Raw genomic sequence first — 25,083 nt, 5'->3', positions numbered from 1 at the left:
AACATTTACTCAGTGAAAATCACTTCTTCCATTTCATATAACTGACTTCATGATACACAATCTTGAACTACAATAACCGTTACTAAACCTGCTCTACTTGTACATTCTTTTTTTTTTTTTTTTTTTAAATTTTGCCTGGCCGCTGGGCTTCCTGCTCTGGTCTCCTTCCTCCACCCCTTCCCAGACCTCCCTGTCCCAGCGGGCAGCCAATCCACTACTTGTACATTCTTAAAAATGATTAAGGACCTCAAAGAGCTTTTGTTTATATGGATTACATCTGTAAATATTTACTGATCTTGGTATTTTAAAAATAGACTGAATTTTTAAACACTTAAAGTCCATTATATGTTAACATAATTTTTATAAAAATAATTAAGAAGTACCATTGTTTTACATATTTGCAAATCTTGTTAACAGAAGATGGCCATATTCTCATGTCTAATTCTGCACTCAATCTGTTGGATGTCGTTTTGGTTAAAAGAGTTGAAGAAAATGTCACATTGGTAAGTAACTGAAAATGGGGTGAGTATTTTAACAGCCTTTTCAAATAACTATAGCTATCGTTTTTTTTGATACTACAACAAAACTTAACAAGTAGTAGTTTCTTAAAGGTTAGTTTACATGTGGAATATAAATTTCTATCAGTGTAATTTCTGTTTCTGTTACATTCAAATCTATGGGTCTGTCTCACACACTGAATGGATCTTTTATCATGTATGAGTCTATAACATCACACTCTGGTCATTTTGAAAATATTAGTTTCCTGAGTTACATGGAGCCTCCAAATGGTGATAAATTTCATCATTACAATATCTCCAAGAAAATCATATTTGCTATCACCACCAACCTCGTCAGAAAATTGTTTACATATTGTAAAACTGTTAGGCTCAAAGTGGCTGATACAGGTTCTCCAAAATTCTGTTTTGGTGTTGAGAACTAGAATATCATCACTATCTGGCAACACATACTGTTAACTGTTTTCCTTGAAGTACAAGCTTCCTTTTTCATTTAAAATGAACAATGAGTTGTCTGTCAATCATTCTTTCAAGCAAAAATGGGGTCCCAGGAAAAGAGTGGCTAGTTTACAGTTCAAATAACTGCAAAGGTGCCTTTTTCCAAGACAACCAGGGCAGTTCATTATGTAATGTGTTCTTCATTTTCATTTCATCTCACATAATAGCATATAAAAGACATATATCCAAGGGTTGAGATTCAGTAAAATTAACTGTTTTTACTGCTTTATCAAGGACCTCCTAGGTGAAGTAAGCATTGGTATTACTGTAAGGATGTGCAACGAATACTGTCACAGTCTCATAGCACTGTCCTGATTCATGCTCAAGTACAGCAGTTTTACCCACCTCTGCTTTTGGATCATCAGTACAAACGTCAGCAAAGTAGAAACAGAAAATAACTTCCTAGATTATTATAAAAAATAGTTTCTGCCTTGGAGAGTCCCTGAAAAGATCTCAGCAATGAATACCCAGAGATCTGAAAACTATACTTTAAACGCCACTGACTTGTATCATTAAATAAGATTCACAACAGGGTTAGGCAAAACTTAGGTTTTGGAACAACTATGTGATCTGCATCATCACTGAATACATACTGACTGCCACGTTTCTCAGGAAGGAAAATACTGGGTTGGCCAAAAAGTTCATTCAGGTTTTTCCATAACTCGAACAAACTTTCTGGCCAACGTAATACATAAAGAAGAAAATGATCTCCCCAGCATCACACACTAAGTCAAAATCAAAGGTGGATCTGAGTGAACAGTTCCAGATCAGGGGTCAGCAAACTGTTTTTCTGAGGGCCACAGGGTGAATATCTTAGGCTTTCTCGGCCACACAATCCCAGTCACAACTAGTCAACGCTGCTGCTGTCACAGGGAAGCAGCTACAGACAACACCCACACGTCCAAGTGCGCCTGTGTCCCTCAAAGCTGCTCAGATGGGGGCTGAGCTCTGAATGCCGAACAATGTTCACATGCCACACAACAACAACAAAAAAAAGTAATATTAACCCAGAAATACCACAGCTGAAAAAAACAAAAAAAGGCTTTTCTGAAATTCAAAATAAAATGCTAAGTGTAAAAATGTAAAAACCATTCTTAGCTTATAGGGCGGGTCATATAAAAACAGGTGGAAGGACAGACTTGGCCCATGGGCCACAGTCTGTCAACCCCTATTATAGACTCAAATTGCTTCAGTTCAGTTCAGTCGCTCAGTCGTGTCTGACTCTTCGCAACCCCATGGACTACAGTACGCCAGGCCTCCCTGTCCATCACCAACTCCTGGAGTTTACTTAAACTCATGTCCATTGAGTCGGTGATGCCATCCAACCATCTCATCAAATTGCTTACTTCATACCGAATAAAGTAAGTTGGGATAAAAACATTTACTGGCAGCTAAGCTCTAATTTCAAATCAACTTTAGACACTATTTTGGCACTCTGTCAATATATCCTGTTTTCAGGGTTTGGCACTTTTTTCCCCCACAAATCCTTGGAATGCCCATGAAATACTAATTTTGTTCCCTGAAAGCAAGAGACTTCATTAAAGCCAGGATATCAGATGAAATTCACTGGATCTAGTGGAAATCTCTTCAATTCACCACATTTCAACTGCATAGACAGCACTTAAAATCAAAATCTCTTTATAGCCACCTACAAATTTATGCACTGCTCTGAGAAATACATAAACTTTCGAAGATTTTTAAAAAATAATTTTAACTATTTTCTATATTCAATACAAATTTACTTCTTCAAATGGTTATCAATGTATAACCTGGTCATCCGAAATTAATAAACAGACAAAGAAAAGAATGCTGTGGTTTATACAGCTAATCACAAATGAAAGGAAATGTTGTTACAGATCTTTTGTCTGCTCTCTGATGTCTTGTCACTATAACCTCTACATCATCTATCACATCATACTGCTTCATGCTTTGCTTGATTTTCCTTTCTAACAAGAACAATAATACCAAAGGGCAAGAGGGTACAGTTATGTGTACTCAGTTTCTTGGCTTCTGACCATAAAAATCTAGTCACATAGTCATATTTCCTCTCACTCTTCCAACCTTATTTTATTAGCAAAGAATCATGATTACATGAAACTAGATCAGAAAAGTAAGATCATAAAAACACCTAGGGAAAAGTCAGAGAGTAAAATAAAGTAATAAATAAAAGCTCTATACAAATTGTTCCCTCTTCAAATCCTACCTAATTCTAAATGAGAAATGTTTCAAAATAAGCAAACAAATAAGAACTAGCCGGTTAGGAAGAGAAACTTTTTAGCCTAAGCAAGAGAAGCAAAGGAAACAACACTACTTCTTCTGGTGTATGGAGGGCAATTTTAAAATATACGTCAGATGCAAAAACACTTATATCTTTAATCCAGAAATTTAGCAATATATACCAGAAACAATCAGAAATGTAGGGAAAAAAAGACTGACACGCAAGAATATTCATCACAAAAACTAGTGCAATTGAAATAACAAATTCCTAACAATTGGAGAATATGGTATATCCTATGAGGAGGCCTTACAAATAGCTGTGAAAAGAAGAGAAGCAAAAAGCAAAGGACAATAGGAAAGATACAAGCATCTGAATGCAGAGTTCCAAGAATAGCAAGAAGAGATGAGAAAGCCTTCCTCAGGTATCAATGCAAAGAAATCGAAGAAAACAACAGAATGGGAAAGACCAGAGATCTCCTCAAGAAAATTAGAGATACCAAGGGAGCATTTCATGCAAAGATGGGCTCGAAAAAGGACAGAAATGGCATGGACCTAACAGAAGCAGAAGATATTAAGAAGAGGTGGCAAGAATACACAGAAGAACTGTACAAAAAAGAGCTTCACGACCCAGATAATCACGATGGTGTGATCACTGACCTAGAGCCAAACATCCTGGAATGTGAAGTCAAGTGGGCCTTAGAAAGCATCACTACGAACAAAACTAGTGGAGGTGATGGAATTCCAGTTGAGCTATTTCAAATCCTGAAAGATGATGCTGTGAAAGGGCTGCTACACTCAATATGCCAGCAAATTTGGAAAACTCAGCAGTGGCCACAGGACTGGAAAAGGTCAGTTTTCATTCCAATCCCAAAGAAAGGCAATGCCAAAGAATGCTCAAACTACTGCACAATTACACTCATCTCACACGCTAGTAAAGTAATGCTCAAAATTCTCCAAGCCAGGCTTCAGCAATACATGAACCGTGAACTTCCAGATGTTCAAGCTGGTTTTAGAAAAGGCAGAGGAACCAGAGATCAAATTGCTAACATCCACTGGATCATGGAAAAAGCAAGAGAGTTCCAGAAAAACATCTATTTCTGCTTTATTGACTATGCCAAAGCCTTTGACTGTGTGGATCACAATCAACTGTGGAAAATTCTGAAAGAGATGGGAATACCAGACCACCTGACCTGCCTCCTGAGAAACCTATATGCAGGTCAGGAAGCAACAGTTAGAACTGGACATGGAACAACAGACTGGTTCCAAATAGGAAAAGGAGTACGTCAAGGCTGTATATTGTCACCCTGCTTATTTAACTTACATGCAGAGTACATCATGAGAAACACTGGGCTGGAAGAAGCACAAGCTAGAATCAAGATTGCTGGGAGAAATATCAAAAACCTCAGATATGCAGATGACACCACCCTTATGGCAGAATGTGAAGGGGAACTCAAAAGCCTCTTGATGAAAGTGAAAGTGGAGAGTGAAAAAGTTGGCTTAAAGCTCAACATTCAGAAAACGAAGATCATGGCATCCGGTCCCATCACTTCATGGCAAATAGATGGGGAAACAGTGGAAACAGTGTCAGACTTTATTTTTCTGGGCTCCAAAATCACTGCAGATGGTGACTGCAGTCATGAAATTAAAAGACGCTTACTCCTTGGAAGGAAGGTTATGACCAACCTAGATAGCATATTAAAAAGCAGAGACATTACTTTGCCAACAAAGATTCGTCTAGTCAAGGCTATGGTTTTTCCAGTGGTCATGTATGGATGTGAGAGTTGGACTGTGAAGAAGGCTGAGTGCCGAAGAATTGATGCTTTTGAACTGTGGTGTTGGAGAAGACTCTTGAGAGCCCCTTGGACTGCAAGGAGATCCAACCAGTCCATCCTAAAGGAGATCAGTCCTGGGTATTCATTGGAGGGACTGATGCTGAAGCTGAAACTCCAATAATTTGGCCACCTCATGTGAAGAGTTGACTCACTGGAAAAGACCCTGATGCTGGGAGGGATTGGGGGCAGAAGGAGAAGGGAACGACAGAGGATGAGATGGCTGGATGGCATCACCGACTCGATGGACATGAGTTTGGGTTAACTCCGGGAGTTGGTGATGGACAGGGAGGCCTGGCGTGCTGCGATTCATGGGGTCGCAAAGAGTCGGACATGACTGAGTGACTGAACTGAACTGATGATAAAAATATTATAGAGTTATTAAAAACTTTTATCAGTTCAGTTCAGTCATTCATTCATGTCTGACTCTTTGGGACCCCAAGGACTGCAGCACCCAGGTCTCCCTGTCCATCACCAACTCCCTCAGCTTGCTCAAACTCATGTCCATCGAGTCGGTGATGCCATCCAACCATCTCATCCTCTGTCATCCCCTTCTCCTCCCACCTTCGATCTTTCCCAGCATCAGAGTCTTTTTAAATGAGTCAGTTCTTCGCATCAGGTGGCCAAAGTATTGGAGTTTCAGCTTCAGCATCAGTCCTTCCAATGCATATTCAGGACTGATTTCCTTTAGGATGGACTGGTTGGATTTCCTTGCAGTCCAAGGGGCTCTCAAGAGTCTTCTCCAACACCGCAATTCAAAAGCATCAATTCTTCAGCGCTCAGCTTTCTCTACAGTCCAACTCTCACATCCATACATGACTACTGGAAAAATCACAGCTTTGCCTAGATGGACCTTTGTTGACAAACAAATGTCTCTGCTTTTTAATATGCTGTCTAGGTTGCTCATAGCTTTTCTTCCAAGGAATAAAGAGCCTTTTAATTTCATGGCTGCAGTCACCATCTGCAGTGATTTTGGAGCCCCCCAAAATAAAGTCTGTCACTGTTTCCATCGTCTCCCCATCTATTCACCTTGAAGTGATGGGACCAGATGCCATGATCTTAGTTTTCTGAATGTTGAATTTTAAGCCAACTTTTTCACTCTTCTCTTTCACTTTAATTCAACAGGCTCTTTAGTTCTTCTTTGCTTTCTGCCATAAGGGTGGTGTCATCTGCGTATCTGAGGTTATTGATATTTCTCCCAGCAATCTTGATTCCAGCTTGTGCCTCATCCAGCCTGGCATTTTGCATGGACATTTCGCAGACTGGGTCCAAATAAGAAAAGGAGTACATCAAGGTTGTATATTGTCAGCCTGCTTATTTAACTTATATGCAGAGTATATCATGCGAAATGCCAGGCTGGATGAAGCACAAAAATTGTTATAAGAGACTATTTAATGCTAAAGTATTCATGCTTTATTAATCAAAAACAACAAACTGCAAAGCAGTATATACACTATAATTCTAGTTTAAAAAAACAAACACACACCAATGTTCATAGCAGCACTATTTACAGTAGCTAGGACGTGGAAGAAACCTAGCTGTTCATTGACAGATGAATCTATAAACAAGTTGTGGCACATATATACAATGGAATATTAATCACCCATAATAAGGAACGAATTTGAGTCAGTTGTAGTGAGGTGTATGAACCTAGAGCCTGTCATACATTGTGAAGTAAGTGAGAAGGAGAAAAACGAATGTCATATATTAATGCCTATATATATGGAATCTAGAAAAATAATACTGATGAACCTATTTGCAGGGCAGGAATAGAGATACAGATGTAGAGAATGGACTTGTAGACACAGTGGGGTAAAGAGAAGAAGAGACAAATTGAGAGAATAGCATTGACATATATATACACCACAATGTGTAAAATAGCCAGCCTCGTGGGAAGCAGGTGTATAGCACAGGGAACTCAGCTCGGTGCTTTATGATGACCTAGAGGGGTGGGAGGGAGGCTCAAGAGGGAGGGGATATATGTATACTTATAGCTGATTCACACTGTTTTACAGCAGAAACCAACACAACACTATAAAGCAATTATCCTCCAATTAAAAATACATAAAAAATAAAATTAAAAAACACAAACAGGAAAAAAGGTTAGAAAAGTACACGAAACATTAACAGCACTTTTCTCTGTATGCTGGAAGTACAGGTGACTCATCATATTTGCTGAATGTGTGTGACAAGTCCTTAAGGCTATGTATGTGAAGGATATCAAAGAAGATGCAGCAAGAGCTGAAACTGGCGATTTGTTTGTAAATCAAGATATGTTATACAGACATAATTTATAAAACATAGACCTATGTGAATCATCCAGCAGCCAGTGCCAAGAAACTTCTAACTTGAGAGAAGACAGAGATGATTATAAAAACAGATCTGTACAAAGCAGACTAACCCCTGACACTCCTTTCTTACTTATGTTCTTCCTTTCATTGTCCTCTTAAGATGTACCCTAATGTACCTGGAAAGCCTAGCACTAGCACATTTCCTCAACTATACACTGCAACTAACCTAGTATTATCTGATGTTTCTCTTCCATACTGAAGCAACTGCTAACTCCCCTTCTTTTCACTGAAGAACTCCCCAACCAGCTCAAGAAGAACATTCCCCATCACTACCTCAACAATGAGTACAAAGATAGAGAGAGAGGAATGCAAATACTCAGTACCTATTTTATTCATCTTATATCTTTAATATATCTACTTAATACAGTGCTTGCTCAACTCCTTGAAACCACCGGTCTTGTCATTCAGTCTGTTTTTTATAAAGCTTCACATAATGGACACTAGCTCCCTGAAACCCAGAAAGTTAACAAGTAAGATAAAAAGAGCTGCAAGCAAGAAAGAGGTTCTCAGTTAAAGTGAGTAAGAAGAACATTGTGGATAATGCAGGGCAACAACTGACAATACAGAGGCTATTTGTCAAAAGTCAAACCAACCTGAAGTCAATCCATGTTTAAAGGGGCCCTCTGGGCCATCAGAAGAGTAAAAGGTGCATCCTTTACCAACACCATCAAGTCAAAAACCTAAGCCTTTTTTGGAAAGGATGGGGGTGGGGGGGAGTCAAAGGTTCTGTGAAAGTGTTCAGCCTCCAGGTTCATATCACAGAGATTCAAGTCTCAGGGCTATTAGAGGACCCCAGGTGACTGGTTAAAAAGCAGCTACAGACATGAGGGGTTTGTACAGCGTCCCAGTTCACCTACCTACCCTCACCTTCTGTGCTTTGAACTGCTCAGAGTAGGGCAGTGTAGTGTAATCCGTCTAGGACACCATCTCTGAAAGACAGGCACCAGGGGAAAAGGTTGAGTTGCCATAGAATAAATCTTTATACTATAAGCTATCAGAAATCTGTATTTGAAGACCTTCTGCAAAAAGAGATCAGTTTCCTTTAGAACAACAGGTGGTCTCTCATGGCCGACTATGCCTAAAATACATGGCCTCATTATTATTAGCTGATAGCTTTCACTGAGCCCTGAGGTTCAAATATTGCCATAGTCAATGAAAGGGAATTTCTACCTTTCCTAGTAGCGATGACTCAAGCTTCACACACAAAGCAAGGTATCTAGCTAGCAGAACAAAGGTCACCCTGAGGTAGAAGACATAGTATCAATCTCCATTAAGAAACAAGCCTTTATAAATATGATTTTAAGTGACTACCTAAACCTAAAAGATGATGTTAGTTAAGATTCCTCTATTTGATTGCCAACTCATCACTCAATAATAGCTACTGTTACTAAAAAGAGCCATTCCTCTGACATTTCACATTTTTATAATGTTCCTGATACATGTCTTGCTTCACCCTTGAAATTTTATAAAAAGAACATCGGAATATTTACTGCATATTTGGTTTAAGAAAAAAGAATAAGCACAGGAAACAACACATCAATCACAATTACAACCCTAGTACTGTTACCTTATCATGAACAACAAAGATCTATGAGTTGGCTTCCATTTTTACTTAATGAACTTTTTATGCTGCTCCATAATCTACTCTGCAAATCAAATCTGTGACCAGCACACAAGCAGTTCATACTGAGCTTTCTATACCAAATTAAACCTCATTTCAGAATACAGGTCTGGGATTGCTGTTAAATATCTGGAGGGCTTTGACTGCCTTAGGCATCTGTCTTAACTTTTCTGAAATTCCAATTTTTAATTATAAAGTAAGGTATTTATCTATATCATTCCCACTGTTCCTTCTACTCTAAAATATCTATTCCCACAACATCGTGAAATTTTTATTTGCCCCATCAGACTCCTAAACTCTTAATATACAATGTTATCCTCAATAGTCACAGAATTGTTAAGGGTCAATTTTTGTAATTTTGTGTCAACTGTTTTATATGCACACATACACACAAGGACACATTCTCATTTCTGCTTATCTTAAATAATAATAACTTATTCTTTTTCTATTTATTTTAAACTTCCCCACAAAGAAAATTCAACTAATAATGGACAGTGAATAAAAGTGAATAAAAGCACTCAGGAGAAAAAGGAACTTCAAACTGAATAAATACACTCTGAAGTAGTACAGGAGCACCCAGAATTAGCCCAGTAACAAGATTTAGCGTTCTTGTGGTGCCACCTGGTGGACATTTGCTATAAATTCTACTTTAAATTTAAAATCTTAATTTTGTCATCTTTGTGCTTTTCTATATAATGAAAAGAATTATTACCCTGACACCAAATAAATACACAAATTTTGAACTGAAAGTGATTTTGAAAAGGTCCTTTACACGGACCAGCAATAGATTCTATTCTCAAAATGTACATCTCATTTACTTTAAAATAGCTAATTCAAGACAGCTTACTTAATAGACCCTTTCTTGTGTCTACAATTGCTACAGTGAGCACTTAGAGAGTTCTCACTCCACAATTTACAGGCAAAAAGAAAAAGAAAAAAAAAAGTAAATTTGACTAGGAAACATTTAAGAATATTTACTCTTAAGATATGCTACATATAAGAAGCTGATCTCTCAATTTCTATCTGTGGTTATGATCACCTAATTACTTTTTCTTACTTGCTGCATACACCTGGAAAATGTCCCTCCCAAAACTGCAAAAGAAGTCAAGTAATGTATTGCGAAGAGGAAATGACACAGTTTACCAGATGAGCTTACACAAACATCAAAGGCTCCGATATTAAGGCCAGCATGCAGTAAAGCAACCTATATCCTTCCAAAAGGCCAACAGATGAGAGAAACATGCCAAGAAGTTCAATTCCCATCCACCACTCTGGCCAGGTCCCCACAAATGCCACAGGAACTTTATGGCTAAGTTTAAGTCAACAAAAAGATGGAATTTTAAAAAGGAAGTAAGATGTTAACAATGAATTAAATCTTCTTTCATCTTTGAGAAAATATATAGTTTAATTTCACTGAACAAGAGAGATGAAGAGCAAACCAGCACTTCGTTTTAAAAATATAAAACAACGTTAATGTTTCATCCAAAAACCTACTGGAAAAATTTTATAATTTTTAATTTCATTAGATAAAAATACATTAAGCAATTAATCACCAAATTGTTGGGCTTTCTAAAACCTTAAAGGGGTTTCCTCTATCACAGTATACTATATAAACCACTGAAAGTTTTTAAAAATCCTCTAATCCAACTCTTTATGCTTTCCTTAGAAAACTTTCTTTCAAGGTAAAGACTTGTTGATTGCATTTTATGGTACTAATAAAAATAATGATCACTTAGCCTCTGCATCTGTTCTCTGAGAGGTGATGTACTTGCCATGTGTCATTCTGACTCTAACTGAAGGGCCTTGGCACAGCAGACTATACATATTAAGATTCGCCCCGCTGGCTCATTCCACTGGCAAACTAAATGACAAGGATGAAAAATGAATCCACCTTCAAAACACCATTTAAAACACTACACTCAGAGGAGCTGTTACGCAGTGGATCACCTCCTCGCGCTCCGGCTCTAAACCCGCCTCGCCAGCATGCGCCTCCACAGCCCCTTGACAACCTTCCCTGCCCTCCACACCTGCGGGGCTCGGTGGGCTGCGAGCTGCCCTGCCCCTTCCTACGAGAGGCCCTCTCTCCTGGTTGTCTCTGGGACTGGCAGACTTTTGGAGTGAAAGTAACTCTTGCACTTACCCAGGATGCCAGGCAATCTCATGATATTTAAAAGTCATTTTTCCTCTCAAATACCAGCGAATTTGTACGATGTCTGATACTCAAACCTGTACTTGTCAACAAGGTGTCTTTGGGCAGGATCAATGAGCCAGGTAGAGAGGTTTTTAAAGGGAGGGGGTGAAAAACATAAGCATTAACAGCTTTTCCAGTTCCCTGGTTTTCATTCTTCATGGATCCCAGGGTGTTTCAGAGGTGGTAATGTAGTTAGAAAACTAAATTATGCACTGAAAGGATAAAATTTCAGTCTTATTCTTAAGTATCGTTAAGTCTTTTTCTGTGTTTTTAACAGAAATGTTGCCCCCAGTTTCCCCCATAAAAGCATATTCCTAAAATGATAATTGCTTCCAAGGAAAACTCACCGTTTTGAAATGTTAAAGATAAACTCTGAAACAAATACACCCTACCTATACTGTAGGTAGAGAGAGCAGTCATCCGGAGAGCAGTCCTGGTCTTAGTGAACAATAAGTACAACAGCATCTTCTTTAATTCTCAGAAGTGTCTCAGTTGGGACAATAAATTATAAACTCACCCTATAAGTTTAAGGCTACAACCCACCTTAGGTTATATCTCCTTTAACATGAATACCTTTTTATTCTGAACAGCCTTCCACATTTTAAAACACCACCCCAAGAAAAGTCATCCTAATAACAACTCTTCCCCCTTCTCTTCTAAACTTAAGCAAAGGGCAAAAGACCTCTGCACCCCTTCTATCCTTGATTACCTTCTACTAAAATAGGCTCCTGAGACACCCTTCTCTCATCATGGCTGACACCTACCTAGGTAATAAAGACTTATCAAGGATATAAAATAGAGTCATCCTCAAGTCACATACCCTTCAATTTCTGACCCAAAAATCAAAGAGAGAAAAAAAAAGATTCCGTAATTTTCAGGAACTGTACTCCTCACTGAACACTCTCCCACAAATCTTTCTAAGTCGACTTCCTGCTTGTCCTCTCTTGGACATCACCAAATCTGCCAATTTTACAAGCAGAAAATGTCATTTCCCTCTTTCTCAAAAGTACAAGGGTATCTCTGAGGCAACAGCCAGATCAGGTTATCCCAAAAGAGTCATCCTCCAAGGAAACTTTTTCTAAAAATAGTCACCTTGGGATCCCAAGAAGTGGTTAGATTTTTCCAAAGCCTAGCAAGAATCTCAGATCAAAACAAGTCATGGAGAATAGATGTATTTTTCCCAAAAACATCTGATGGACTGTAAAGTAAAATGACTATCAATATTGTTTTTCTATGATCTTAGCTGATTCAGGATGGAGTTGAAGATACCGAGGACCCAAAGGAGACCCCAGCCTAAGATCCCCCATACATTACACAGAACACTGGATGGAAGTTAATGAACTGTGCTTTTAAGTCAATGGGAGCTACCAAGAAAAATAAGAAATTTTAATTACTTCTCAGTGTGGATTTTCTTCACCAAAAGAAAAATAAATTTTAAGTGCATCAACCCACAAAATGGATGGGAACTCGTTGCTCCTACAAAAACATGATGAGAACCTATTGCAACAGACCTATATTAGCATGTCAACGTGTGACATCAGTACACATTCCAACCAAACCAGCACTACAGTGAGATCACAACCACCTCTCATGTCAGTCATAAACCATTCTCCTCTACCATAGATTCTTACTCATGAAACAGATCAAGAAATATTCTCTGGTGTATGATTTTTCTTTTATACAAACCAAACCTAAGCGACTTCAAGCAAATCTAATTTACCTATTTTTAAAGACTCTCCCCAGCCCTGTCCCCAAATATATCTCTCTTTTAAATCTAAAATGTTTTCTGGAAGAAAACTAGCTAAGGAAATTTTTTAAATCTTCATTAAAAATTCAAGAATGGCTTAATAGAGGAACAAAAACAAGAGATTAAGCATTATTGAATTAAAGTAATTAATAGTACAAAAAATGCTTTGGTTAAGACTCATGTTATTATAAACAATATCAAAAATACTAAAACTGCCTTAGATTTATTCTTTCTGGTACATGACTAAACTTTCAAAGCCCCTTTTGAAATTAATTGTCTGAAAGTCAGATCCTGCTAAATAAACTTCAGAAAGGCACTCTTATACTAAACAATACCAATTCTGAGCACTTACTATACCACATTTCAACAAACCTAAGAAGCCGTTAATTGTAGGACAAATCATTATTTTATGTATCACTAAGAAAGAAAAAAGCTGTCAATTAATGTATCATCAACCCAATACTATGTACTCAATAGCAATGATGTGAAAATGTGAAGAAAAAAGTACCTTAGAATTAGTGCAATACTCTCAAACTCCTACATCCATCTGATTTGGGCAATGTAGATATGATTTACAGTCTGCAGCAATCAAAACCACTGAAATGAAAAAAATAAAAATCTCTTACCTTCTGTGCTGCACTCAGGAAAGCTATCAGTGAGGGAATCCGGATAAGCTTCAACGGGACCGATCAATTCAGAGCCATCATTGATTATCCCACCCTAAAAAGATTAGAATAACTGTGTTTCATGGTCAATATGACTATTTTAAAATACCAGTAATGAATGAATGATAGTTATCGCAACTATTTTATAAGAATTACAAAAATGTCCATCTATTAAACTAGATTACGAATGCTTTTTAAAAAATCAACAGGAATAGCCATATTGGTTTATCAAAAGTAAAAAATGTACCACACCAAGGCAAGATGCTAACAACAAGGAAAACTGTGAGGGAGAAAGGTGAATATATGGGAAAACTCTATACTTTCTGCATAATTCTTCTGTAAACCTATACTGTTCTAAAACTTTTTTAATTCAACAGGAATTTTATACTGTTTCTAATAATGTGTGGCTTTTTACAAAAGCATGTTATTTGAAATACATCAAAAGTGCTCATCTTTTTAAAATGCAGAAAAAGAAAAAGCCCACCAGCTAAAGTGGGGGATGTTATTCAGTTTCTTTAGAGTCCCTAGTCTTTCTAATTAGTGATAAATGATGAACTCCATTAGGGAGTCACTTAATTTTACCAAATTAAAAACTACCACATACTACACAGTACCTCAAGTGATCCAAAAACTATATTTGAGAATCATTTGAATACAATGCACACAAAATGAAATAAATTTGTTTATTAAGGAACCTTTTCTTTAATATTTATTTGGCTGTATCAGGTCTTAGATGCAACACGTGGGATCTAGTTCCCTGACCAGGGATCGAACCCAGGCACCCTGCTCAGGGTCTTAGCCACTGGACCATAGGGGAAATCCCTACGGAAACATTTTTAATAAACATAAAACTGATTTATCCGTGTGACCATCATTGTAATTAAATATTTAAGTTTCCAAATTCATGCCTAAAAAGATTCTCTTACTTTGTATATAACTAGAGACTGCTCTGTCAGGCAAGTGGTGTAGTGTGATTTTGTGCTGTGGCTTTATGGACTGAATGCTCTAAAGGCTTATAACCCTTAAAGAACTAAATTAATGGGCTTCCCTGGTGGCTCAGTGGTAAGAATCTGCCTGCAATGCAGCAGATCCGGGTTTGATCTCTGGATGGCGAAGATCCCCTCCAGAAGGAAATGGCAACCCTCATCAGTATTCTTGCCTGGGAAACACCATGGACAGAAGAGCCTGGAGGACTATGGTCCATGGGGTCGCAAAAGAGTCGGTCAGACACAACTTAGCAACTAACCAACCAACAATGAAAATAACAGCTCTTCTGCTCTTTAACCGTCCACCAACCATTCTATACCCACAACACTATTACCAGAGTAGCAAAGCCGAAGAGAAATACAAACCCCCTATTTCCTCTCTGGTTCGGCACTCAGAACTCAACAAGTATCCTTCCCCCAACTCTCAAAAATATCTTTACCTCATCAAGTCTCCCTGCCAGTTAAAGGAAGAGAAATGTGAAATGGTCCCTCTCAAATTATCAAATTTTACTTCCTTGAGTTTTAAGTGAACTGAAACACTGAAAATGTTTGAATTTTTATCACTTTATTGTATGTACTCAAATATTCAAATCACAGATTACAACTGACTGTTTCTCCAAAAAGTAGAGTATCCATTCTACACTAAACAACATCCACACCAAATCCTAAGAAAATCTAAAAGTATTTTGAGCATTTTAATAGACAAAGTTGATTTGACCTACAATCTCACGTAACAGAAGGTGCCTTTCAACTGTTAACTACCTCTTCCACTGCCAGGTATGTGACTTTAAGTTACCCACCTATAAAACGGAAATAACACGCATATAACTAACTCAAGGATTTCTCAGGACTAAAAGATTTCACGCATATAAAGTGTTTAAGACAATGTAAGTACTCAGGAAATGATTATTTGTTATTATTACTAGCTGATATAAAATCTGCTTATAAAAAAATAAAAATACTAAAGAATACAAAAAATGTTTTAGCCCATAATCCTAGGGAAATTTTACTTACCTAATTTAATAAACAATTTAGTAAAAAATATAGATAATAAAGAATATATCTTTAATGAAATAATAATAATAAAAACTGTTCTAGAGGAACTTAAGTAGTAGGAAAATATGCCACAATTCTATTTTAAATCTTCACTTCAAAAATATTAACCTTTTAGTGTTTCTGAATATGTAGTAAAAAGAATCTCTTATTATACAGCATCTCAAAGGTTTTGATTAATGAAGAGTCTATTTGGAGGCAGGGGAAGGGGAGTTCAGATGTGCTGCTGCTGCTGCTGCTAAGTCACTTCAGTCGTGTCCGACTCTGTGCAACCCCATAGACGGCAGCCCACCAGGCTCCCCCGTCCCTGGGATTCTCCAGGCAAGTAACACTGGAGTGGGTTGCCATTTCCTTCTCCAATACATGAAAGTGAAAAGTGAAAGGGAAGTCACTCAGTCGTGTCCAACTCTTCGCAACCCCACGAACTGCAGCCTACCAGGCTCCTCTGCCCATGGGATTTTCCAGGCAAGAGTACTGGAGTGGGGTGCCATCAGATGTGCTAGAATATCCAAATATGGTGGGAAGTTAGCAAATGCTCTCCCCTCAGAAGGCAATATCAAAGCTAGAGAAAAATGTCAAAGAAACCATTCCAGAGCTCTGGAAACTGACAAAAAACACAGAGCAAATGAGTAAGTGGCTACTCATGAAAAGCTACAGAACCAAAGGTAAGAACTGTGGGAGTCTGTGGCATTCTTGCCTGGGGTTGTTTCCATCTTCCATCCCATCTGGGTTGCCATGGTAATCATACAAGGGAAGACAAACCTTAAAAACTAGCAGATTCACTTGCAGATGAGGCTGGCATGATTCAGATTCAAGCAGAGAAAGAGGTCCACTCCAGTGTCATCAACAACAGTAGTGATCTCAGTGCCAAACATGGCAAGAACATAGACTCAGTAGCAGCACAAAGTTGCAGTCAGCAAAAGACCAGACATTTAGCAGGAAGATCCAGAAAATGGCAGAGCTATTAAGGGTTCTTAATAAGCTCTCCACCTATCCATGAACGAAAAACCAGAGAGGGATCAAGCTATCTGCAAATCCCTGGCAAACCATGAGAGGGTGCACATGCACAGAGGAAATCCAAGAGATCCCAGAGGAAAACAAAAGCCAGAGCAAACTTAAAACATGCCTGAACTTTCAAAACACACAAAGAACCATCACATTAAGGGAGAAATAGAATGAAACAAAGTGTACAAGCAAAGAACAATCACTGGCTGACCCAAGCTATGCTTACACAGGGCTAGCCAATACCAAACTAGGTTTAAAAATACAATAAAGATATTATGTTGAGCAGAAATATTAGCAGTCACACACTGTACATCAAACAGACTCCACAGATTTAGTACAGACATGTTAGTAAACACACTGATAAAACTACAGCAAGAACCCTCAGGGGAAACAAATCAACACAGATTCGCTATATTACCCAAACTTTTCGGTTTTCAACAACAAAATTACAAGACATACAAAGAAACAGACAAGTGTGATGAAGAGTAAATACACAAAATGTGATATATCCATATCCACTTCACAGAATATTATTCAACCATAAAATGGATTTAAGTACTGTTATATGCTACAATACAGATGAACCTTGAAAGCATTAAGCTATGTGAAACAAGTCAGATGCAAAAGACGATATATTAGATGATTCCATTCATGTCCAGAATAGGCAAATTCATCAAGACAGAAAGCAGATTAGTGTTTTCTACAGGTTGGGGCAAATGGTGTAGGAAGGGTGAACGCTAATGGATATAAAGTTTCTTTGTGTATTCAGTCGCTCAGTCCTGTCCCACTCTTTGTTTCCCATGGGCTGTAGCCCATCAGGCTCCTCTATCCACGGGATGTTCCAGGCAAGAATACTGGAGTGGGTTGCCATTTCCTCTTCCAGGGGATCTTCCTGACGCAGGGATCAAATCCGCATCTCCTGCATAGGCAGGCAGATCCTTTACCACTGAGTCACCTGGGAAGCCTCTAAGGTTTCTTTATGGGTGATAAAAATGTTCTCAATTAGGTAGTAATAACGGTTGCCTAACCATGTGAATATACTAAAAAAGAAAAACACTGAACTGTACGCCTTAAATGGTAAATTTTACATTATGTGACTTGGTCTCAATTTTTTAAAAAAGTACCAGATGAAAATCCTGGAGTTGAAAAGTTTAATAACAAAATTTTAAATTTACTTAGAGAAGTTCAACAATAGATCTCTGAAAGACAAATAATCAATGAGCTTGAAGATCAATATAAACTATCCAATATGAAAATCATAGGGAAAAAAGGAACAATAATAAACAGAATCAGGGAGAGCTGCCAGACAATATCAAACATACCAACTAATAGTACCAGAGAGGAGAGCGGGAAAAGGGCTAAAAAATATTTGAGAAGATGAGGGCAAAAAACTTCCCAAATTTGATTTTAAAAAATTAATCTACTATATAAGAAGATAAACCCAAAATAAAATAAACAGAAAGAGATCAACACCTAGTCACACAATTGAAAGACAAAGGCTAAATTCTGGAAGAAGTAATAGAAAAAGACGTATACAGTGGAGCCATAGTATAATTAACAGCTGACTTCACATAAAAAAACAATAAAGGACAAAAGGCAGAGGAATGATAAGTTCAAAGTGCTAAAAGAAACACCGTGGGACCTCCCTGGTGGCACAGTGGATGAGAACCTTAAATCTCACATAAACATCTCACAAACCCAGGGCACATGGGTCCGATCCCTGATCCAGGAAGACTGCACGTGCCGCGGAGCAACGAAGCCTGTATGCCACAACCACTGAGCCAGCGCTCTAGAGCCCTCGAGCGCAACCACTGAGCCCACGTACCGCAACTACCGAACCTGTGCACACCCAGCCTGTGGTCCGCAACAAGAGAAGCCACGGCTGTGAGAAGCCCACAAACCACGGTGAGAAGAGGCCCCTGCTCACGGCAACTAGGGAAGCCCACGCAAAGCAACGAAGACCCAGCACAGTCAAAAATAAAGTAAATGAATTTTTTAAAAAAGAAACATGTCAATCGAGAATTCTCTATGTCCAGTAAAAAAGAAAGAGAGAAAGATAGTGCTATGTCGTGTCCTCCTCTTGCAATCCCATGAACTGTAGCCTGCCAGACTATTCTAGGCTAAACTTTACTGTGGGTAAAGGCACACCCTGGCAAGGGACAGTGCCGTGAGTATGACGTCCAGCACACAAGTTGAATGGACTTCAGCACTGACCACTGCTGCTGGGACAGCTGCAACTGGTTATCTAGCTTACAAAAGACTTTAAAGATCATCACAACAAATCTAGGGTAAACCCTCTCATCCAGAAAGACAACATCAAGGTAGTACATGCTTTTGACATGGAAGATTTGGCAGATAAAGCTGTGTACTGACGACGCTGCTGAAGGTCCCAAATAGTTCCCATTCTGTGATGGATCTGACACAAAACACAATGAAGAAACTGGAGACAATATGGGGCCTCTGATCATTAAGAAAAAAGACACTTAAATGGATGCTTCTGATGCTGTAGACCAACTTGTCCGGGTGTTTCCTGACTCTTTAACTAGAACAACTACCGCTTCTGTCTAATTCAGCTCCTCTGAGTTCTAGATGTGGTATATTGCAAACTACAACTCTCGTATTCACCACATCCACCTTGTATGCTGAACCACTGTGGTGCACAATTGTTGAAACCAAAAAAAAGGAAAAAGGAAAAACCAATCTCATGGCCCAGGGGTTACTTTGGTCCTATAAGGATCTGTTTCTTTACATTTAATACTGAGATTATTATATAGTTGTATGTCAAAGCTAATGTATTATTCTTAAAATTTTTTAAAAGATGGGGAAATAAAAACATTTCCCGATAAGGACTAGAGACTCTATTACTAGCAAATCTGCCTTACACACACAAAAGAAAACTACAGTCCTCCAAGGTGAAAGAAAAGAATAACATATGGTAATTCCAATCCACCTAGACAAATAAATAACACCAAAAAAAAAAAAAGAGAGAGAGAGAGAGAGAAACAGGGCAAGTACAAAGACTACATATGTATGTGGTCTTATTTTTTCCTCCCTGAACTTTTTAAAAAGACACTGTAACACGGTATTGTTCTGTTTATATATGAGGTATCAGTTCAGTCCAGTCACTCAGTCTGACTCTTAGCGACCCCAAGGGCTGCAGTACGCCAGGCTTCCCTGTCTATCACCAACTCCCAAAGCTTGCTCAAACTCATGTCCATTGAGCCGGTGATGCCATCCAACCGTCTTATCCACTGCCGTCCCTTCTCCCACCTTCAATTTTTCCCAGCATTGGAGTCTTTTCCAATGAGTCAGTTCTTTGCATCAGGTGGCCAAAGTATTGGCTTCAGCATCAGTCCTTCGAATGAATATTCAGGACTGATTTCCTTTAGGAAGGACTGGTTGGATCTCCCTGCAGTCCAAGGGACTCTTTAAAAGTCTTCTCCAACACAACAGTTCAAAAGCATCAATTCTTCAGCGCTCAGCTTTCTTTATAGTCCAACTCCCACATCCATACATGACTACTGGAAAAACCATAGCTTTGACTAGATGGACCTTTGTTGGCAAAGCAATGTCTCCGCTTTTTAATATGCTGTCTATGATGATAATAATAAAAAATAAGGAGTAAATAGAGCAAGTCTGCACCATAAAGCTCTACTTTACTAGAATTTAGCATTCTTCTCAAGTAAATTGTCATAAATTAAAATGCATACATTAATCCCTAGAGCAAACAGTAAGAATATAACTTTTAAAAGCACATACATAAGGGACTTCACTGGTGGCCAGTGGTTAAGAACCTGCCCTGCAACACAGGGGACCTGGGTTCAAAACCTGGTGGGGGAGCTAAGACCCCACAGGTGGCAGAGCAACTAGGCCCAGGCCGGAACTACTGAGCCTGTGCGCCACAACTAAGACGTGGTGCAGCCAAACAAGTAAGTGTTTTTAAATAAAAGCACACACAGAAAAAAAAGAATTTAAGTAGTACAATAAACAATACCTATTCAATACAAACGGTGGCATAAAGTAGAAACGAAAAAACAAAAAATATGTATGACATACAACAAATAGCAAATGACAGACAAAAATTCAGTCTTATCAATAATTGAATACAAAAAGACTAAATACCACATCAACAACAGCAGTTCTCAGACTACATTAAAAAAATAGGGTCAAACTATATATAGTGCATGTAAGAGTACTCTTTAGATTCAGTTATACAAACAGATTGAAAGCAAAATTTAAAAGAAAAGTACATGCAGATTGTAAGAAACCTAGACTGCCTGTATCAAAATCATACAAAACAGACTTTAAGACAATAAACATTACTAGAAGAGGGACATTTCGTAAGATTAAGTAAATCATTTCATCAGGAAGATAGAAAAATTCTAAACATACATGCACACGCCAAAAAAGGCCCAAAATAAAGTAAAAATCAACATAACTGAAAAGAAAAATAGAAAATTCAACAGTAATTAGAGACCTCAATACTTCAATCTCAATAATTGCTAGAACAACTAGACAGAAAGTCAGCAAGGATAATGAAGACAATACTATCAACTAACTTGAATTAATATTTACTCCACCTGAATTAATAAATGTAGCTCCGCCTGATAACAGAATATGTCAACATGTAACATCCTCCAGGGTAGAGCACATGCTAGGAAATAAATCATGTCCCAATACATTTAAAAGGTTTGAAATCATACAATGTATATTTTCTGATCACAACCACAAGAAAACAAAATTAGAATTCAGTAACAGATGAAACTTTAAGAAATCCACAAGCATTTGGAAATTGAACACATCTCCAAATAACCAATGGGTCAACAGAAAAATCATAAAAGGAATCAGAAAATACTTTAAACTGAATAAAAGTGAAAATAAAACAAAAACTTATGAGGCTCAAATAGTGCTAAGAGGGAAATTTATAGCTGTAAATGCCTATGTCAGACAAGAAAAACCATCTCAAATCAGTAACTAAAGCTTTCAATTTAAGGAATTAAAGAATCAGATAAAGAGCAAAGTAAATCCAAAGCATGCAAAAGGAAGGAAATATAGTCTAGAACAGAGATCAGTGAAACAAAATAGAAAAATACAGGGAAAAAAAAAATCAGTGAAACCAAGTCGATCCTTTGAAAAGATCAACAAAAATACCAAACTGTTAGCTAAATGGGTCAAGAAAAAATAGACACAAATTACCAAAATTATGAATGAAAGAGGGGATATCACTACCATTCCTATAGGAGTTAGAAACATTGTAAGTGAACAGTATGAACAAATTACAGAATTCAAATGAAAACTCTTAGTAAAACACAAGTTACCAAGCTGTATCAAGTATCAAGCAAAAAGAGAGAAAGGCAATGCCAAAGAATGCTCAAACTACCGCACAATTGCACTCATCTCACACGCTAGTAAAGTAATATTCAAAATTCTCCAAGCCAGGCTTCAGCAATATGTGAACCGTGAACTTCCTGATGTTCAAGCTGGTTTTAGAAAAGGCAGAGGAACCAGAGATCAAACTGCCAACATCCGCTGGATCATGGAAAAAGCAAGAGAGTTCCAGAAAAACATCTATTTCTGCTTTATTGACTATGCCAAAGTCTTTCACTATGTGGATCACAATAAACTGTGGAAAATTCTGAAAGAGATGGGAATACCAGAACACCTGATCTGCCTCTTGAGAAATCTGTATGCAGGTCAGGAAGCAACAGTTAGAACTGGACGTGGAACAACAGACTGGTTCCAAATAGGAAAAGGAGTACATCAAGGCTGTATATTGTCACCCTGTTTATTTAACATAAATGCAGAGTACATCATGAGAAACGCTGGACTGGAAGAAACACAAGCCGGAATCAAGATTGCCGGGAGAAATATTAATAACCTCAGATATGCAGATGACACCACCCTTATGGCAGAAAGTGAAGAGGAACTCAAAAGCCTCTTGATGAAAGTGAAAGTGGAGAGTGAAAAAGTTGGCTTAAAGCTCAACATTCAGAAAATGAAGATCATGGCATCCGGTCCCACCACTTCATGGCAAATAGATGGGGAAACAGTGGAAACAGTGTCAGACTTTATTTTTCTGGGCTCCAAAATCACTACAGACGGTGACTGCAGCCATGAAATTAAAAGACACTTACTCCTTGGAAGGAAAGTTATGACCAACCTAGATAGCATATTCAAAAGCAGAGACATTACTTTGCCAACAAAGGTTTGTCTAGTCAAGGCTATGGTTTTTCCTGTGGTCAGGTATGGATGTGAGAGTTGGACTGTGAAGAAGGCTGAGCGCCGAAGAATTGATGCTTTTGAACTGTGGTGTTGGAGAAGACTCTTGAGAATCCTTTGGACCGCAAGGAGATCCAACCAGTCCATTCTGAAGGACATCAGCCCTGGGATTTCTTTGGAAGGAATGATGCTAAAGCTGAAACTCCAGTACTTTGGCCACCTCATGCGAAGAGTTGACTCATTGGAAAAGACTCTGATGGTGGGAGGGATTGGGGGCAGGAGGAGAAGGAGATGACAGAGGATGAGATGGCTGGATGGCATCACTGACTCGATGGATTTGAGTCTGGGTGAACTCCGGGAGTTGGTGATGGACAGGGAGGCCTGGCGTGCTGCAATTCATGGAGTGGCAAAGAGTCAGACACGACTGAGCGACTGATCTGATCTGATACAAGAAAATAAACTGAATTAGAATTTAAAATCTTCCACATCAATTCCATTCCTAAGTATATACCTAAGAGAAACAAAAAATGTCCACATAAAAACTTATATGCCAATATTCCTAACAGCCATCATTCATAGTAGTCAAAGAAGACAACAACCCATATGGGCATCAACTTGATGAACAGATAAACAAAATGTGGTATATCTATGGATCCACACAGGGAAAATTATAATTAGTATTTAAAAATAAATTAAGGAATTAATGGATACTGGCTATAACATGGATAAACCTTTAAAGCACAAGGCTAAATGAAAGAACAATTCCATTCATAATAGCATCATAAGAATAAAATATTTTATATTAAATTTGTATAAGGTACAAAAAAAGTACCTTATACAGGAAAATCACAAACAGTGCTGAGATAAATTAAAGAATACCTAAATAAATGGTGAGTTATTTCATGTTCACAGATTATATTAAGATAACAATTCTCCCCAAATTGAACTATATACTTAATATAATTCCAATCAAAATTTCATCAGAATTTTGTGCTCACATGGACAAACTGATGTTAAAACATTTTATGAAAATTCAAAAGAATCAAAACTGCTGTAATAACTCAGAAAAAATACAAATAAAGTGGGATAACTTACACTTTTTCATTTCAAAACTTATTATAAAGCTACAATAATCAAGACAGTATGGTATTAGAAAAGAACAGGCACACAGATCAACAGAAGTTTATGTTTTTAAGAAACTGTTTTCCAAAGTGATTTTTACCATTTTACATTCCCCAATAATGAGATTTTGCCATCTGCAACAACAATGCATGGACTCAGAGGGTGTCATATTTGGTGAAAAAAGTCAGTCAGAGAAAGACAAATACTGTTTGATATCACTTATATGTGGAATGTAAAAAACAAACTAATGAATAAAACAAAAAAAGGAAACAGACTCAAAGAGAAACTAGTGGTTACAACTGGGAAGAGAGAAAAGCTGAAGAGCAAAATAGGAGTAGGGGACTAAGAGGTACCAGGATATACTGTACAGCACAGGGAATATAGCCAGTATTTTACAGTAACTATTAATAGGGTACAATCTTTAAAATTGTGAACCACTATACTGTATACCTGAAACTTACATAATCTTGTAAATCAACTATAATTTTAAAATATGTACATATATGAAAAAAAAAAACTTTGTTGTGTGAGACAAACAAGATAACATGGTGAGTTTTGCTTTGTTGCTTACTTGGGAGTCAAATAACCTTCTAAGACCATATTTACTCATCTCTACATTAAGAAACTAAGCATCACTGTTAGGATATTAAATCAGTATACTTCTCCCACCAAACACACTGCTTAGGATATTTCCAAGATATTCTCCAAGACTAGCTTGACCTTTCTTAAACTGCCCAATTTTTTCTTCCTCTTCTTTTGTTTCTCATTTCACATAACCCAAAAATAAGTATCTTTCAGCAACAGTTACAATGAGGAATTCCCAGATCCAAAAGAAACAGAATGAACAGCTTTTATTTTATTTAAGTTATTCAAAATCTACAATCTGATCTCTATATTCTTTTTTTAGCTCTTAGTATAGGAGAAGGCAATGGCACCCCACTCCAATACTCTTGTCTGGACAATCCCATGGATGGAGGAGCCTGGTAGGCTGCAGTCCATGGGGTCGCTAAGAGTCGGACACGACTGAGCGACTTCACTTTCACTTTTCACTTTCATGCATTGGA

At 37.9% G+C, this 25,083-nt stretch overlaps 1 protein-coding gene and 1 pseudogene across 3 annotated transcripts in view; one reads left to right on the top strand and one right to left on the bottom strand.

The window, feature by feature from the left end:
* RPS6KC1 (ribosomal protein S6 kinase C1) overlaps positions 1 to 25,083 on the bottom strand; it is a 204,023-nt gene that overhangs the window by 127,828 nt on the left and 51,112 nt on the right. For all 3 annotated transcript variants that reach the window (XM_005888537.2, XM_070384767.1, XM_070384769.1), the window contains exon 5: positions 13,596 to 13,689. In XM_005888537.2, coding sequence (XP_005888599.2) covers positions 13,596 to 13,689 — 94 coding nt within the window. The remainder of the gene's footprint in view (positions 1 to 13,595; positions 13,690 to 25,083) is intronic.
* Positions 14,890 to 19,550, top strand: LOC102267355 (CDGSH iron-sulfur domain-containing protein 1 pseudogene; annotated as a pseudogene).

This window comes from Bos mutus, chromosome 16 (assembly GCF_027580195.1).
Source record: "Bos mutus isolate GX-2022 chromosome 16, NWIPB_WYAK_1.1, whole genome shotgun sequence".
Taxonomy (NCBI): Eukaryota; Metazoa; Chordata; class Mammalia; order Artiodactyla; family Bovidae; genus Bos; species Bos mutus.
This window is presented reverse-complemented; position numbering and strand designations above follow the sequence as displayed.